We start from the raw sequence: 18698 nt of genomic DNA, 5'->3' as shown, positions 1-18698 counted from the left end.
AATGTCAGGTTTTTGCTAAACACTCTGGCATTGGATTAGTATTTTCAGGGTATTTTTATCATTCAGTTACTCAAATATGTTCACATTTCTAAGAAATAAAAGTTTCCAGTTCAGCTTTCAAAATGTACAGCTTAAACTGTGTATCTTTCAAGACGTCAACAGAGAGGTTACTGGGATACCCATACGTGTGGGAATTGGTGAACTCAGCTGAAACCACCCCAGCTGGAATCCCCTTATTATTTGGCACTGCCACCACAAAAACCTTGGGTAGATTTCAAGAAGACAGATTCACCTACTTTAACTTTTACAGATGTGAAAATAAGTCAAGAATTCAGCTAAAAATACCTTTTCAAGACTGGATTTGAGAGAATGCTCCAGCTGTAATGTCACAGTCCAATTATAAAGCACTAGACAGAAATAAATTATTTAATGTCCAAACATAAAACAGGTAAAAAAAAAAATTAAAAAAAATGGTTCTAAAGAGATCTTTGTCTTCATATTTACAGAATTGACTGGTTAAGAAATATTTTGACCCTAGGTCCTAAATATCTAAGTAAAAATGTATAAGGATGTATTTACTTATATAAATTAATGAAGCATCCGTTAAAATATACATGGGATTTTTTCACTGAGCACTGACAATGAGAATTTCCTGGTCTCATAACCAATGGTTTAAAAATTGGCTCCTAGCTGCCTTTTAATCCTGATTTATAACACAAAAGGATGGGAAAATACTAGGAAAATAATCTAGATTACACTTTCCTTTTTTTCTGCATTTTAGTTTAGGTCTACTAATGCAGAAGACAGAATCCCACTTTTTTCAAAACTTACCAGAAGATAGCCTCTATGTCAGCCACAACACTAGCTACTGTATGTCGTAGCCACATCAGAGAAAACATATCATACAATATTTTAGCAAAACACATAGATGGAGAAGGAGGTGGAAGAAAAATACCCTAGAAGACAACATAAAGTATTTGGAATACCCCTCATAACTTTTAAACAAAACTTTTGCAATCATCCAAGGAGCTGAACGGAAGGTCCATTAGTGTTCCTTATATAAATTGCCAGGCTTTGTTTTAGCACTGCGTTTCAACATTTTATTAAGCTCATGGATATAAACACATTCCTTTTCACCTTTTTTCCCCCCAGAACACTTTCTTACAGTTAATAGGTAGTGTACACTAACAGGATTCAAAAGGGGTTTTAAAAGATAAAAAGCAAGACAGTAATCAGTGCTTTCCAAATACTCCAAAACCCCATTGAAAAACTAGTGTCCTAGTGTTAGTAAAGCGAAGATGAAACCCCAATTTGGTATTTGTATTAGCTCTTTTTATGTGTTACTGCTATTCTCAGGAATCCTCCAATGCTCTTGTTCTACAAACTGTACCTGCTCATTAATTCAGCTCAAGGTAAGTTTACACAGGATAAACCAGAACTTGCTGCAGCACACTGGACATGGCACAGCAGACGGGCTGAGACACCACAGAATTCAAGTCACGGTGCCAGACCCGCCTGAGAATTGAGAAAAATTAGCGCCGTATTGGCACATCCAGACTGGCAGTGCTCGCAGCGCCCGTCACCCACAGCAGCTCTGCAGGTCGGCAGGTCTAGAAGGAAGAACTACCTCCAGGCCTTCCCCGGCGAGGGGGTATGAAACATACCCTGGTGGATCACACCACACGATTTGAGAGCAAATAAAGCTGACCCGTGCTTCCAAAATGAAGCGCAATCCAACACGCCCTGGCAAACGTGTCTTAGCTGACAGTTCTGCTTCACCTCTCCCAGGCTGCCCCTGTGCCTGTCTCGCTCCCATTTCGAGAGCTCCAGACCTCTTGGAAATAGGGCAGTATCAAGGCAAAACCCAAGCCTACGGGAAAATCCAGAAGCATCTCTAACCATTTCACACACTACCATTGTGTTTTACTACGTAAAAGCCTAGAAATGACAAATCACTCTGAAGAGACCAATAGATAGCAATAGTCAGAAAGCGTTTATCTGAACTAACAGAACAAATATGTAATGCCATTAATTTTATAACAGAACTAATTAGCTATTGTAATGGACTGCACAAGTCCTCATGTTTGCCTTCTAACATTACACCATTTTTCCCTTCCTTCCTTCCTCCCTCCCTCCCTTCCTTCCTCCCTCCCTCCCTTCCTTCTTCCTTCCTCCCTTCCTCCCTCTAATTATGGAGAAAATAATACTTTTCCCAGACATCACTCAAAGCTTTTATGACTTATTTTCATTATGAGGGGACTGTGAGGAGCAGGATGAGCATGAGCTGTTACAGAGGAGCGAGGGTGAAAGCTGGAGAGAATGGCTGGATCCTATTCCTTTGCTCATCGGCCATCCTTAGAAACAGCCAAACCAAACAGATACCTCCCTAAAATACTGTAGGCCATTCAGTCTTTCTGGCACCATCATATGAGAAGAAATTTGAAAGGAAGATGAGGGAGTGGAAAGCACTGGGTGACAGTTGCCAAGTCAGTGAAATTCTGTGGCTCGTTATCCCCATCTCCCCATCTTCTGAAGACCTTCATACTAGAGGCACGCTGCAGACACAGAGGCCAAGTTCTCATGAATGCACTGTCCATCAGTAAGTGAACATTCCTTGCACTGCAGTTTGTTATACACGGAAAATAGCCCTTACGGTTCACCCATAATTCCAGAGATTTGAATTGTTTAAACAAAATCTCAAGTTTTAAACACTCAAAAGACAGTTTAAGAAATGTAAAGTACCCCAACTAAACTAATGCATGATGTCTGTGTTGTAAAAGAGAAATGGCTACTCTCAGAACAGGTCTTTGAAGTGGTAGTTAAACTACACTTTTTAATTAGTTTGGTTTAAATTCACATTACTAAGGGAAAGAAGAGAAAATCTAGAATTAAACTTGAAACAAAATGCTATTCTTTCAAGGTTTGATATATCTTTAAGAAATGCTGCATATCCTATAACCTTCTTATCTCCGTGCTTATACAACAGAGTTTATTTGCCCCTTCTCTGGACCAGCTGTTGTTTTTTCCATTCCATTTCTCCACTGTATTTAAAATATACCAATCCCACTAGTGTGCTCCAAGGAATTAAAACATGCTAGCACTTTGAGGGGCCTGCTTCTCCTTGGCTGAGGCCAAACGTCTTGTATTTCAGATGATGTTACTAAGCAATACAGCCTTCAATGCATCAGCCCCAAACCCTGCTGTGCTTCTGCAACAAGTATCAGCAGTGGAAAAGCTGCTCTTGCAGGTGAGGACTCCTCCTGAGCCTGGGCCTGAGAAGGGGTTGGTCAGTCTGGGAGTTAGCAAAATGAATTATGCTAATACAGCATCTTGAAAATCTCAGACACATACTGCTTTTAATGTTTTCTGTTCCTAGAAGCAGGTCCTGATAACCATGTTCTCCAGCTTCATCACATTTTGAAAGATGACTGCAGAGGTTCTCTTGCTCTGACTCAGCACACAAGATTTCACTTTGCCTGATTAAGCCCCTGAAGAGACACCCATGCACAGACACCAGCCGCTGAAACGGCAGAGCAGGGACAGCCCATCACCCAGCTACTCCATCCTGCAGAAGGCATCTGTAAACTGCTAGAAGGAGCACGGGGAGGAATGGCACAAACAGCATTGGGACATCTCAGGGGAGGCAGCCAACAGCGTCTCTGCACATCAGAGGTTAAGGACTCCTGCCAGCAGGCACCCCGAGCAGTCCTGTTAGGATAATACTGTCTTGGGGTGACCCGTGCCATTCTCAGCCCTTCATGAGTACCACGGCATGGGCTAAAGGATGTTTCCAGTTTTAGCCAGTCCTGAGAGTGAATTTTTCCTGTGTGTTCGGTTTCCTATCAGAGACTAGTTACCAGGGTCATTAGAACCTGTTGAATGTCACAACCCCATTAATTCGCTTCCATTTTTTTCACGCGTAGGGTGAAGGTTCACCAGTAACACCAGCTATAATTAAGTAGGCTCCCTGTGGTTTGCTGTCAACTATACCAGAATCCTTCACAGACAGGAGCTACTGGGGCTCCCGCACTAAAGCGCCAAGAAGTTTGAAAGTATTAGCTTAGAACTGGGTTTGAGCTTTGAAATTTGCACTCCCATGCAAAGAGAATCAAGCAAAGTCCTGTCAACAGACTCAGCCTCTGTTATTTTCTAAATGACAATAACAGTTTTCATTTGCAGAAATGGCTCCTCTTATCTCCAGGTAGCCTTGAAATTATAAAGGTAAACGCATGGGACCAGAGAGAAAGAAAAATGCAGATGAGTTTGCCTGAAAGAAACATCCAGTTCACACACATCATAAAACAGTATGATTAATTACAGCTTAAGGAGCCAAAAATATCCCAAAAATGCATAAGAATGAATAAAACCAGGTCACTTCCATCACCTGGGGAAGGAGCTGTTCAGTAATCCATTCCCCAATGTTAAGGCTATCTCTGCTTGGACAACTTTCAGCTGCCTGCCAATGTTACTGGCCCAGACTTTGCAGGAAACTCCCTTCTTTTACTGCCCTTCTTCGCCATTATCTCCCCAGCAGATGAAATTTCATCTCTCTTATCTTCCATCTCCTCTGAGGAAGACCTGACCAACAGAAGTACCTCACGATGGGCAACGGGTGCAACTGGGACAGTGAAAAGAAAATACCATAAAGCAGAGAGTGGTTCAGTGAAGATTTTGCCTGGAGAATGTCAGGCAAATAATACAGAAAATGTCAGGAATGATCCCCTGTTAAAACTGCAGCACCTGAAAGAAGACTTTGATCCAAATCCAAACCTCCACAGAGCTGAGGGGAATCCAGACTGGAGGCTCAACTGACAGTAGTGCAAATCAGAGGGGAAGAAACTTGATTCAGCTTGTTTTAGAGCTCAGGCAAGCAAGAAACTCTGCTGTTAATTCTAATTTTGGCAAAGAGGAAGACAGATTGAGGCTGTGTTTTAACCGTGTTTAAAAAGTACTTAAATTACAAAAATCTATCTCTCTGCAGCTTCAACTCAAACATTGTTTTGGAGCTGAGCGAAATATTAATAGACAAGATCTTTTTCAAATGAGATAAACCAGAGACAGCATGGAACTGGACCTTTTTTTTTTTTTTTTTTTGAAGAAATGAATAAAGGACATCAAGGCTTTGGACTTCCTATTTTGCATAAAGATCCATTTGGGGCAGAGGTTCTTGAAACTGATCAGAACAGCTTAGAAGAGACTTTCTCTAATTTAACCATCTAATTTATATGCACAAACACTTCACTATTAGCTGTTTAAAGAGGACAGGAATATGTAGCTTTTTCAGCTAAAACACCTGATTACATGTTGTTAGCTGAAATAAGTTTAACTTGAATATTTGCAAGAGAAAAAAAGCAGAAAGTGTAGAAGATATCATTGCAAAAAAATCAGTATTCTCTTTTTATGCTCTTTCATATAGAAACCTGGACATGCAACAAATGGTTCCACAAAGTCTTCAAACAAGTACAGTATTTAAGGGCATCAACCAAAAACATTCTCCAGTGGCATGGCAATCTTTTGGACACTGTTGGGGTTTTTTTTGCCTAAAGGTGGATGCCTACTTCTGTTGGACAATTCCTTTCTCTCGAAAAAAAAGTGTGTGCAATTCGGTATGATCTTTAAGTGAATAGTGTCCCAGCAGTCTGTTATTTACATACATTTTTTTCAGGACAGTTCAGAAATAGCACACAGTAAAGAGGTATTATTTGCAAAGATAGCCTACAACAGGTAATCTTTACACAAGCACCATGAAAATGAGGAACAAACCTCACCATACTAGAAGTCTTTCACAACAAATCAAATACAGCCAGCAAGTCCAGTAGCTCACCTAATCCATGTTGAGGCAGCTCTTTGTTTTCAGCAACCAAATGTAAAAACAGTTCAGATATAAAGACCTGTGTCAGAAATGACATCCTGGACTCCAAAAGATGCCCTTTGCAGACTACTGTCTAGTGAAATTGCATCTACTAAACGCAACATCCCAGGCTACTCATTATGAGAATGGTCCCCACAAGCACCCACCACTGGAGTTGAGAACTCCACCCTACACTCAGTGGATAATCAAGCCTGTAGAATAGGATCTGTGCACCCAGAACATGCTACTGAGTAATTAATTATGTGTGGAGTGGGGTAAGTCTGGATATGGCTCCACTTCTCCCTAAAAAGGAGAGAGTTTACAGGTCTCTACACGATGACTGGAGAGAAAAATTCTTATAACGTCCTAAGTTATGCAGTTTCCCTTGTTCACAACTAATCATAAAGCCAAAATCTATGCTGAGAAGAGTATTACAATCTCCTTTTAAGTACAATTCTTCCAGAGGAGTCTCTCCAAGTACACAAAATGCATCCAAGTACACAAAATACATCCAAGTTCAAGCAGATGCCGGGAAGATGGAGTGAATACCACCAACCCCAAGCAAGGAGTGGACAGGCTGCAAGGACACTGTGTTTCATGCAGAGAAACTGTGCTCAGACACCTGTTTAAAGTGGGTCACATATGAGAGGAGGTTGCCAGAGGTTCATCAGGGACACCCAGACTTCAGAGAAAGTAATTGTGAACACTGAGCCCATATCAGTGCATTAGCCCCACAGCAAAAGTCCAGCACTTCCAGAAGAATTAGAAAGCTGTGATCTGCCCAGAAATAATAAGGTAACTGTAGTTTCTTTTTTGAAAGTTCACAGAGAGTTCAGTATGACTGAGAAATCTGGCGATAAGCAGACTGAAGGCTGAGCAGCTTTGCCAATACTACTCCATTAATGGGTCAAGTGCTCTGAGCATATTTTTCAAACTGCTGCAACAAAAATGTTTCCTAAATGCAGCTTAGCTTTCTGAGTTTCCTATTTCAACTGTGGAAATCAGGTTTACAATTGTTTAAGGCTAATGTTATCCTACAAAAGAGAAAGGCGTGGCATGTAATACGTAACAGTTTAATTTTAAAGCTTACTATTGCTCTCCAAATCAATACTGCAGCAATTTAACATTTACATTACCACAGCATTTATTTACACAGTCAATGGCAATACTCAAACAGTGGAACAGTATCACACACAGTTTGATGAGGAAAGCTGTAGGGATAGAGCAGGAGCAGAAGACATTCCTCTACTAGAATACATAGTTAGAAATGCTGAACTAAATTCAGTCTGGATCCAGACGGAGACTCCTCAGTCTGATGAGTGGTTAAGCAAACTGTTTCAATGAAGACATGAAAGATTTCATAGTCTACCCTTTAAACTACAGGAAAGCAAGTGCAGTAAGCAAGCAATAGCAAACACAATTTCTCTCCAGTGGCACAGGGACCGAAAACAAAAACTGCACTGAAACACAGTGATATAGTTTTGACTCACATTATTTGGAAAACGGCCTGTCACAGAACTTTACATTTTTTTTCAGTCATTGAGTGAGGAAGCATATCGTATTTCTGATGTCTTTTGTGGCAAAAAGTTACTATTATCACAGTTTAACAACAATCTCCTGTTTCCACATTTTTCTCCCTTACCTCCTGCGCAACACAAGTACTTATGGAAAGTACCATGTCTCAGTTAGTAGGAGTTAGTGAAATACTGAAGGTTAAAATCCAGAGGAGAAGAAAAGAAGATGAGAAAACAACCAGGGACTGGGAAAGCAGGTGTCAGCACTCTGCCAGCATCGAGCTTCCTCTGGCCCCTGTTTAGCACAGACTTCAGATCTACTTGGAGAAAGTTCTAGTTTTGACTCTGCACTGATTTAACTGGAGAGGGAGAACTGCACAAAATCCAGAATTTTTTTCCTTTCTCCTTTACCAATATTTCTACTAGCCTAGGCATATCCCAAGGACAATTCATCCCAAAAGCTGAAGACGACATTTTTGGATAGGATGAATCAGCCTTTGACAATGACTGTTCTATTCCACTAACTATAAAAGGAGCTTGTAACACAACTAGCTTAAACTCAAGGATTTAACTGCTAGGCTACTCAAGAGATAAGAACTTTATCCTGTGCCCTCAAAACCTGAAGTTCAAGTAATAGTTGGCATAGCTATTAAACATCTGTATGCTAATGAAACCTAGAATCCTTTTTATTGCTTAGCAAGGCTAGACATTTGTGCCTGCTGATTTGTTAGAAATAAACGGATTTTTGACAGCAAAGTGAAATGACCAGAGAAGTCTTCTTAAATTCATATGTCAGATGTTAGAAATTCAAAGCTGAAGAATTCTTATCTCCCCAGCACAGAATCCAAAGGTTTTAGAAACAGAACAGGACTCTTCCTTTTTCTGGAGAAGGAAAGCACAAGACAATGAAAAAAAGTCTTATCTCTGATTAGCTTCTAATAAACTCCAGAGAGCAACTGAAAAAAAGAAAAAAATGTCTTCCTGAAACCTGAAAGAAAGTTAGAATCTCCTGCTTTTATTTCATTAGATTCTTGGGTGGTGGGAGGGGTGGGGAGGTGAGGGGAAATCTCTCGATACCAGTTAGCAGCAATTGTTTCATCCACTGCTAGAACAAACCAGCTCCCATGTCTTTGTTCCCCAGGTACCCCACTCCTGAAATGTTACATCTCCTGCTGTCCGCACAAGCAGGCACTGCTGTTTTCAGTTCAACGCCAACTGTTCCAGAGATGAGCGATACTATGTGTACTCCTCCAGGCTGTGTATTTTGTTGTTCCTGCTTTAAAATAGAGGTCTTTCCACCTGAATGGATCTATTTGTTCTTTTTTCATGGCAAGCAGCTTTTAAATGGGTTAGTAGACCCTGTTCATAGGAAGCAGAGGGATGCAGGGAGAAAGATTCTCTTCCCTTTGCACTGAATTAATCTCAGTTATTGCAATTCAATGTGTGAATTTACCATCCTAAGAATAATAGTCTCTGTGTTTTGGAGACACTAGGCAAATTAAGCTGAATAGTAAGTGATGTGGTTAAATACAGGATAAACAAATACTGGAAAAATGTCAGCATCATTCTTTAAAAGATATGGAAGCTACACAGCATGTACAAAGGGTTCTGCCAGCAAGCAAGGCTGCTTACATTGGCCACAATGTTCTTCCAAAAAAAGATAGGTTATCCTTTGAGAATAAAACAGTGTTTGGGGCTTTTCTTCCCTCTCTCTTCCAAGTGGTTACACAAAGGACTTCACTGTCAAAAGCCAAGACTAACAGTTTATGCTGTACGCTTGCAGATAGTAAAATTGCTCTTGCAGTATCAAGCTAATCATCAAAAAGCAAGACCACGATTCCATAAAATCTGGCACTCAGGCAGAACCCTTAGGAAGAAAAGCAAGTAATACTGTCTGAAATGGCTTAATGGCATTCTAGTCATCTGTTAAATGAACCATGCCACCAAGCCATCATTCAAAAGACTTGAAAACGAGTTTTGCAGATGATGTTGCTCTGCTCCTTCAGCTCCCCTCATCCTTCTACTCATATCACGCAGCACGCAGTCTGTTTCCTCCCTCCCACCCCAGCCTTATCCCACCACAGCTCCAATGCAAAATTGCTCCAAATGCAAATTTTTCAGTTGTAAGATTTATAACTCCTCTGCAGTCAAGGAGTTGGAGGTCCATGTACAAACCAAACTAATCCTAACTTCTGATCTGCGTGGAACTGATCTATCAAATCTTTTCAATGCCAAAATGAGGGCAAAGCATATGACAACTTCCACACCCATAAAGCTCCAATGAAGTGTTCTTGGAGATCCGCTCCAATACTCTAAACCTTTCCTTCTCTAGTTATACATTACCACCTACCGCAGCAAACACTGGGCTGCTGTCTGAATAAACTCAACTACCCTCCTTGTAAATGACAGCGACCTGACCACCCTGACCACCTCACCAGGCCAAGAAAAAGAAGTCTGATTATTCATATCGTATCAGTCCCCTCTGTAGCGCTGAGTCAGGAAGGGCTAAATTACATCGCAGCATTTTCATTCACAAATTTCACCAAACTTCTCCATTTTGCAGTTCACAAACAAACCAATATCTTGTGGCAGACAGCACAAAAACAGAAAGAAATGAGAGGAAACCGTATTCTGAAGAAGGGAGGGTAATTCCATCTCTTCTGCGTTATATCTTGGAGCACTGTAAAGTTTTTAAGATAACCTATTTAGAAAAATAAAGCAAATCCCCAATCCTTTGTTTCCTCTCCTACAGGCACAAATGATTAGAAACATTATTTATAAAGCTTAGGGACACTTTTCATTTATCATTTTTGCTACTTCTCATACAGTTTTCAAACGATACAGTAAAACAGCAACTTGCAATGTACAGTATCATAGTGGTGCTTTCAGTGCTTTCAAGATTAGCATTCATTTTTGCATGCAGCTAATGACTGAGCCATCTGGCAGATGCCCAAGCAGCAGTGGAAGTGTAGAGCACAAACCTAAGTTTTAATTTACATCATTTATCCCAATGATTTTTCTGAAAATACCTGAAACTGTTAAGGAGAATGCAAATTATAAGCTAATTAATATAATCACTGCAAGCGCACGTGAATGTAACTGAGGCTGAAGTATTACTGTACGTAATGAGATGAGACAGATGACAAGCAGGCTGGAGCCTGGAGATTCATGAGGGTGTTGCCACAGTGCACGTCGTGAGCACGCTGCATGGGGCTTCTTCCAAGAGGTGACATGGTCCTTGCGTTAAAAAAAAGCTTGAAAAGGACTCCACAGGAGGTCAGCATCCTCTGCCTATTCCCTTCCACACCAATTCCTCTCTTTTGATTTTGCCCATACAACTAGTCTTTATACTCCTCGCCTGACAGACGCTTAGTTCTGACTAAAATATTACTAGTATTACTACCCAACTTTGTGCGCTGACTTGAAAGCATCCACGTGGTTCAACTTTTCCAAGCAAAAATCTCCACTGCATTTTAGCCTGGGCACACAAAGGGTTTCCCAAGTCTGAAGAATGACTCAATTGTCTTAGTTTAAGTTTAAAAACCAAACAGAATCAGAGCTCAAATAAACAAAAGCAGACATCTATACAATGAATCTCAGCCTACGAGGTTGAAATATTTGATTCTGAAAACGAGTTCCTAGAAGAGATATGGCAGGCAATTCTTCACCAGTTAAGCCCCAGCCCAGTGGGGACAAAGCTAGGGCTGAGAATACAAAATGGTCATGATGTTTAATCTGGTAAACAGAATATGTTTCTAGAATTAAATGTGACTTGTAAATCAAAACTGTTTTGCTTTAAAGTGATCCCAAAAGGCATTACTCTGGGCCACCTGTGATATCATGTGGGTGTACCAGACTTCTGGCATCAAACTTAAGAGCATGAAGTGCTTGAGGTCTTGAGAAGGGGGAAGAGTCAACTTACCTTTAAAATTTATTTATGCACCAAGTATTCCCCAAAGCCTGTGGAGTGAATATATTTAGCCCAGAAAGCAAGAATTAACTCACTTTCCTTTTCTTGTCCTCTATTTCACTCCTAACAAGAGCAATTGCTTTGACAGTGCATAGTGCAAACAGGAAATGACACTGACTTTCTTTTTTTCTACCCTCCTTGAAGAGCTGGCTACAACAGAAGATAACAAAACTTAATACACAAATTAAAAGTTAAGGCATTTAGAGGAACCAATTATTGTTATATCCTGTGACATGAAGGGCAAAAATGTAATGAAGGAAATGCTTTTTTCCCTCATGCACTTTTTCACACTGATTAACTTTTATGACAGCCAAGCAGATTACTGCTTGACCAAAAGCAGACATTACCTCTAAAGGCTGATCGAGTCAGTCAAGCACAGAACATAAATGAGAGTATATTACTTCGTTAGTTCGTAAGACACTCCCTTTGTTAGCCTGGAATATCATGAACGTATTATTACCACTAGGAATAGTTCTGTCACATTAGAATGAATAACATCAGACAAGCCATTTAAATTCAAAAGCCTGTTAGAGCAAACTTAGCTAGTCCCTCAAATCTCAGGGAAGTTATGCTCAATTTTTGCCGGCATCCGGGTACAGCCAGTCTTTTCCCGCCTCATTCTGCAGGACTTTGAAGAAAGATACAAGAGGTTAAAAGTGAGAGGTAGAAAGAAAATAAGCAGGCGACACAAAGCAAATGCACAGTATGATCCCTGGTATCTCCTATCTCCTCTCCATACTTTTTTAAGTATTTTTGCCTAAGTATTTTTTAAGTATTATTGCTTACAGACGTTATTTCATCCATAAAAGAAACGTGGAAGACAGCAGGCAAGAACATTCCCTCATTCTTCACAGGCAAATCTAACATAATTCCTTCTCACTCATCCCAGCAGTCATCAGAAGAAACAGAAAATCAGGGAGCTATTTTAGATTTAAGTTAAAATAGACATCAACTTTAGATGTTCACGGCTCTTCAACTTCAGCCTTATTTGTCTAAGAAGGAGATATATTTTTATTTGATGAAAAATAACAAGGAACAGCATTCGTATTAATTCTTATGACTTCCCCTTATCCGCACGTTTCTGGTATCACAGAAGATTGAATAGTTCCCCACAAGCCATAAGCTTTCTAGTTTCTCCCAGATATCATTTCACACTCCTCTTGGCCAGGAAGCAAGAAGTGCAAAGCAGGTCTATGACCAGAAATACAGTGGGGCTGACTTGTTGTTTGCTTCTTTAATTTATCAACTCGTATTCCACAGCAGTAAAACTTCAGCAGCAGTCATGACTGCAGATTCAAAATTCCTACATTCCTCATTCTTTTTCCAACCCTGTAAAACAACCAACTACTCTTTAACCATTAACCTGTGAATGACAGAAACATCTCCCTGTGTATTCTGCAGATAACTTGGGTCTTATGTCATTTAGGTTATTATTCATTCTCCCTACCAATACTGTACCTTTTCTAAAGTTTGGTGCAGCCTCAGCTTGAAGGCCTCAAACATCAGAGAAACAATGCAAGATCTTTAAATTTTTTATATGAAGTCAGTCAAGTAAATTATTTTACTAAATAAAGGAACTCATTTTGTAATTACGAGATGCCAACTACCGTCTACATAGTGTATTTCCAGGATAATGTATTAGTTTATTTTCCAAAACAACATAATGCTGAATATTACTGAGCCAATATTTCAGTTATTTTTACTTCTACAAAAAACACCTTGCTGTTGCCCTGCACTCCACTTTCAGAACAACCAAATAAAAGTCTTTAAATATTCTGGTAGGTATCACAGAGAATCTAGAAATCCTAAATTTAAACCATGGATTAGAGGATGGATATTTTATGTTGAGGATGGCATTTGCATGGAGTGAGACTATTTTATTTAAAATAATAATGACTGCAATTCCTGTCATCCCAGAACTACTCAAGAATTCAAGTCAAACTCACTGAACAGTTCTGTTTGGAGAAAAAAGTGAGGGGTAGAAAGGATCAATGGTGTGAAAGACATATCCCAGCAGTCAAAGGGGGGATTTAAGTTTTCAGAAAGGAACCCAGATGGGTGGCTCTCAAGGTGTTTTGACTGAGATGCTCTCATTTTGCATAATCTCTTTTTACAGAATTTAAAAAAGCCTAGCAGAAGGAAAGGCACATGCCACTGGAAAATAAAAGCTGCTTAAAAAGATGCAGAAAGCAAACAGGCAGAAATCCAGTAATATTGGTACCATTCAATCCACATGCTTGTTCTTTCTCCATCGGGATCGCCCGTCTTCTCCTTAAAGCATTTTGAAGAATATTTGCCCCATAGATAATATGGGGATGGGGTGTTCCCTCCTTCTGTGGATGCTTTTTAATGGGCTCAATGAAGTAATCCCCATGGGGCAGATGGAAATATCCAGTCTGAAAATAAGCACAAAAGAGTTAATCTCTACTGTCCAGTACTGGAAGTCAAAAATAAAATAGACTCTTTTCATATGACCATCGCTGAGCTTTTCTCATAAGCCAGTCATTACACTGCAGAAATACAAAACCAACAGGTTTCCAGCATTTATTTTGCTGCATACATCAAGGTTCTTTTGTACCTCACAAAGGCGTAACAGTCCAAAGGGGAACAGAAAAAATATCTTCTTCCTAATAACCTGAAATCCTGTATACTAAGGCAGAGGCTCCCACATTTGTACAAAGTCACTGAAAGGTCAAAAGTTAATTTGTCAAACATGATGCACTAGAAAGATTTGTGTCTTGTTCTTCTGGTGTTTTGCATTCATTCCCCAGAGAACAAGCCCTGAATAGAAGCTGTTTCATAAGTGCAAAGTGTAATTCTGCTCCCAGCTGCAATTCCACAGACATATTACAAAATCCATCAGATGGGATGGGCTGCGTGGTCCACTCTCGAGGCAGACTACAAATTCCCCTGGCCCCCAGGGTTCCAATGGAAATAAGCAGCTTTTCATGAATTATAGCAAGCTATTGTGATCATACAATAGACCTGCCTAACAAAGGCTGTAACATTTCTCATGCTATAACTTCTCTATCAGCTTCCCAGCTCTGACTGAGGTACGGGGCCTTTCATATCCATTTGGACTACAGGGGATTAGTTTACATCTCCCTCTGCCAAGATCCGAGACGCACATGCAACAGGACACGGCCTTCCTTGGTCCCTTGTTCCTCACCATTTTTGCAGGGATTGCTAACATTGCAAAACCATTGAATAGCCCTTCCATTTCAACATATACAGAGCAGTACTAAATCTAAAGCCAAGGACCTCCTGACAGGAGATGGAGGAATCACACTCTTACGGCTTTGTTTCCTCTTAGTTTTCTTGCTGGGGTCAGCGCAGCCTTCTTAACTTGGTCTGCAGCAGGAAAAAAACAGCAACGCTGTATTCCTGCAGATGCTGTATTCAAATTTGCAAGGATAGACAAATTTAAAAACCCTTTTGAAATACTCTGAGGTCTTACAGTTTCCCTGGACAGTTGGGAAAGCCAGTAAGAGGGTAAGGACAAGAGGTAAATCATACGAACAGAGGAAAAGCATTCTTAAAAAATAAGCAACCATAGTCTCTGTGTACTAGGAGCCTAAAGGCAGGTCAGTGAGATCGCCACACAATGAGCTTCGAAGTCCCCTCTACCAGGTACCTCCTGCCTCCATGCTTATCGCCACAGGCCCAATACATCCCACAGCAAACTTGTACAAACAAATAACTGTGGCTGTCGTTTCACAGAGTTTGCCCAACAGTTCTAATCAGCAGAAGCTCTTTCCTTCCAGTTTTCCAGTGCAAGTCAAAGTCTAAAAGCCAGAGGTTGGCCTTGGTTTGAAACCTTGGTTATACCCATAAAGTTTCACAGGTTCAGGATTCAAAGTCACATATGCTTGCTCATCTGGATTACAGTTACTGCCTGTATGTTTTTTGTTTAATTTTTAAGAAAAAAGAAATCAAGACTTCTAATTTTTAAACATGAAATCCCAAAGATGATCAGATTTCTTTTTACATTATAAATCGAGTCTACTTTTCACATAGGAGCCGAGACGCACTACAATAGCAATAAATCCCATGTTCAGATAGGATAAAGATGTCAGGCGAGCATGAATCTATACAGCAGGAATGCCTATAAAGAGGCTAGACCAGGGAATTAGTAGTTGTAGTTTTCCTCCTGCTGCTCAAGGAATCAAAGCACTGTCACAAATCTTTGCCCATTCCTTTTCATTCCACGGGATTTGGTCTGCCCTGGATATTCTGTAAGCCTGGTTTATTTGACCTTCTTTTCTTGTTGTGTTTCTTAAGCCAGTTGGAACCAGGAAGACCTAACCATCTTCACTGCAGACCCTGATTTTATAGGGCAGGCTGATTAGTCACTGGACTACTGTGTCAACGTTGCATCTGTAAGAAGAAAGGTCAGGCAATCATATTATTAGTAGTGTCCTCATTTCCCAAGCTCCCCCAGCAATGCTTGCATGTTGAAATACAGCTCTCCATCCAAGCTATATGGAGCAGGAGAAAAAACAAAAATTCATCATCTTTTGTACTGCACACATGCACACACAGAGATGGCAGTAAAGGTTGTTCCATGAGCCAGCAAACACTGGCCACTACAGCATCTGGCTTCAGATGTTCCCTTTTTAAATTTTTTTTAATTATTGTTTTCGTAACATTATCATTTTTCGGTATGGAATATCTACTTTCACAGTCTTACAGCTTTTTGCTATGACAACTCTATCCCAAGCCATCTCTGTTCCAACACAGCCACAACACCTCCAACCAGCTGGCATACTGTGGACAACGTTTGTTAAGTTCAGCAGTAGGACTGTACCATCCCACGCACCTGCGGCAGAAATCCTGCCAGTCTTCCTCTAAATCTGGGATGAAACCAGGAGTTGTCCCTCCTGTCCTCTGCAATAACTGCTTGTCTGCACCAGTTCATATCTGTCACTATCATTCTAGCACTTTCCAGGAGGACGTGTGGCTACTTGACTCACGTCTACTGCATGTGCTTCCTCCTTTACATTGACAGATAACTGAATGAGCACAGAAACTGACTTAGCAGCACTGTCCTTCTCTGTGTTGTAATTACTGCCTTCCTGCTTGTCTCCTCTTTGTTGAGTGAGGCAAGGTCCAAGAGAAGCCTCCTGCACTTCGTGCAAAAAATGTGGAAATTTTTTATGTCCTTTCAGTTTCTGGAAGAGGCCATGTCTGTGTGTCAGATCTCCCCTGAAGAAAGCTGACTCAGACATGTCTAACTTCTATATGATAGCTTTAGCATTTCTTCTTTAAAAGAGGTTGGTAACAGCCAGAGCCTTCCTATTTGCTGGCTACAGTTTGATGAATCTTGGGAAGACAAAGGCTGCTCCTACACTTGACATCCAGACTGAAGTCACTCTAAAGCATGAAGAAGTCTGAGAGTCAATTTTACCAAGGAGACACTCCAGACTCTGCAGGGTGTCATCAACTTGCAGTTCAACTCACTACAAGAACTCCTGACACCTTGGGAATATCAGAAAATCTCTACTTATTGAAAGGCAATTAAGCCCATAGAGTAGCAAAACTAAGCTACAGCTAAAACTGCTGCGAGCTCAAAATAAAACAAGAAGAACCCTAGGTATATTTTCAGGTTACGCCCAACTCTTCGTGGTTGGCTTGGCAATACTCCTGGGTACACACACCCACAAGGCCACTTCAGGCTTTAATGCAGCAGTGGGTCTCCACAAACAACTGATGGGATGGCACTGAAATATATCAACCAGCTTTGTCACCAAATAAAGTGCAACTGTACCCGTCAGCCCACTGACCAAGCTTTCCTGAATCACAGATGCAGCTTGTTGCTGTTTCTGTTTTAGCTCTGACCTTATGACAACCAATGAAAAATGCTTTTCACCTCAGCCTAAAAAGTGGTACAGGAGGTTATTTCCTTCATTCCTGTTGCTTCTTGCAGGGTTGAAAAGTATCAATATCATGAATTCAAGGCTACAAGTCAATAGGCCAGTGTTCTGCATCAAACTTTTGATATAACCCAACAAAGCATTCGGGAACAAGGTGTCCTTGCCTCTTGCCCAACCCCACCTACTTGTTCCTGCCATCAAATTATCGCCATGAATCCCTCTACAATGCAGTCTGAGGAGGGAGAAGGAGGAACAAGAGTACATTGAGCCTGTATTGCCACTAAGCTCATTGTAACGTGAGCCCTGCATCTTGACTTTATTTATGGAACAGACCTGACGTTTGCCATATGACTGAATGTACATTCAGCACCTGGGAATCTTCACTGAAAAATTAAGTTATAAATCATCACTGTTGTGTGAAACTTTCTCCTGTTTTCTGATGGTATACAGACTAAAGCCCAGGTCTACTCACAGTATCTAAAAAGACTACAAAGAAAAGGCTGGGGTGACACCATGTTACTGTTCTTACACAAAAGATCCAACAGAACATACAGTTTTCCAAGTACTACACTTCTAAAGAAGGTGACAGATTGCACGTTGTAGCAAAATTGCTCCAAAAGTTCTCATGGATCCTAAATTCTAGTACTGATAGAATTTATTTAAACAAAACTGCCTGCTCTGTCTGCAACAAATTCCCCAATAAAGCAAGATATTTATAAGGAATCTTTCCTTTCACTTGAACTTTGTGCTCTGGGAGTTTCTGAAAGAGTTTGAAATTTGGATGCAACTATCATCACTCCAATACAAAATAAAAGAAATGCCATTACATCCTACACGGCATTTTACCGCTATCTGTGCTCTGCCCAGTAAAGACAGCTGCCTCCACGTGTTCCTTGTTACAGGACAGAGCCAGGATATTGTACCCAGGCCAGACTGTCTCTCTCCGAAGGTTTTGATGTGTTACTGAATATCCCTGGGTACTCTCTCTTCCCTGACAGTTTCAACATATGAGAATTCTCTACCCATGTTGATAGCCTGAAATCAGTGCATGCATTGCCCTGATTTATCTGGCAACTGCAGTTCTCCTGGTGCTACAGCATGTGGAGAAAGAAAGCTGGAAGCGGAGATGAAAACAGAAAAAGCAAAATGATCGGAATAGATTTCTCTGCTCTGTATTACTACTCCCAGACACCAGTCCAAGAGGAGATTAGGGTTCTTAAGACCAGTGTCTTAAATACAGCTCTGTAAATGTGGTACATAAATGTTTTATGTCCTGTGTTATCTGAAGTAACGTTAAGCCAAAGCAAATTTAGGGAGGCTCAGGGACTGTAGACCTTTCTGCATAGACATATTATACTCATGACTGCAAAAGTAACTGAAGAGTGATACCAAAAATGTGCATTACTCCATACCCTCTAAAAATCCGTAGAACATTATGACACGCTCCACTTTCATTATCTGCAAATGGCTACACTGTGTGCCTAAACTTA

At 40.6% G+C, this 18698-nt stretch overlaps 1 protein-coding gene across 2 annotated transcripts in view; it reads right to left on the bottom strand.

The window, feature by feature from the left end:
- Positions 1 to 18698, bottom strand: part of ADAMTS12 (ADAM metallopeptidase with thrombospondin type 1 motif 12) — a 168228-nt gene that overhangs the window by 90023 nt on the left and 59507 nt on the right. For both annotated transcript variants that reach the window (XM_054185127.1, XM_054185126.1), the window contains exon 3: positions 13557 to 13731. In XM_054185127.1, coding sequence (XP_054041102.1) covers positions 13557 to 13731 — 175 coding nt within the window. The remainder of the gene's footprint in view (positions 1 to 13556; positions 13732 to 18698) is intronic.

The sequence above is a fragment of the Rissa tridactyla genome, chromosome Z (genome assembly GCF_028500815.1).
Source record: "Rissa tridactyla isolate bRisTri1 chromosome Z, bRisTri1.patW.cur.20221130, whole genome shotgun sequence".
NCBI classification, from domain to species: Eukaryota; Metazoa; Chordata; class Aves; order Charadriiformes; family Laridae; genus Rissa; species Rissa tridactyla.
Note: the sequence above shows the minus strand (reverse complement) of the source record. Positions and strands in the feature narration are given on the sequence as shown.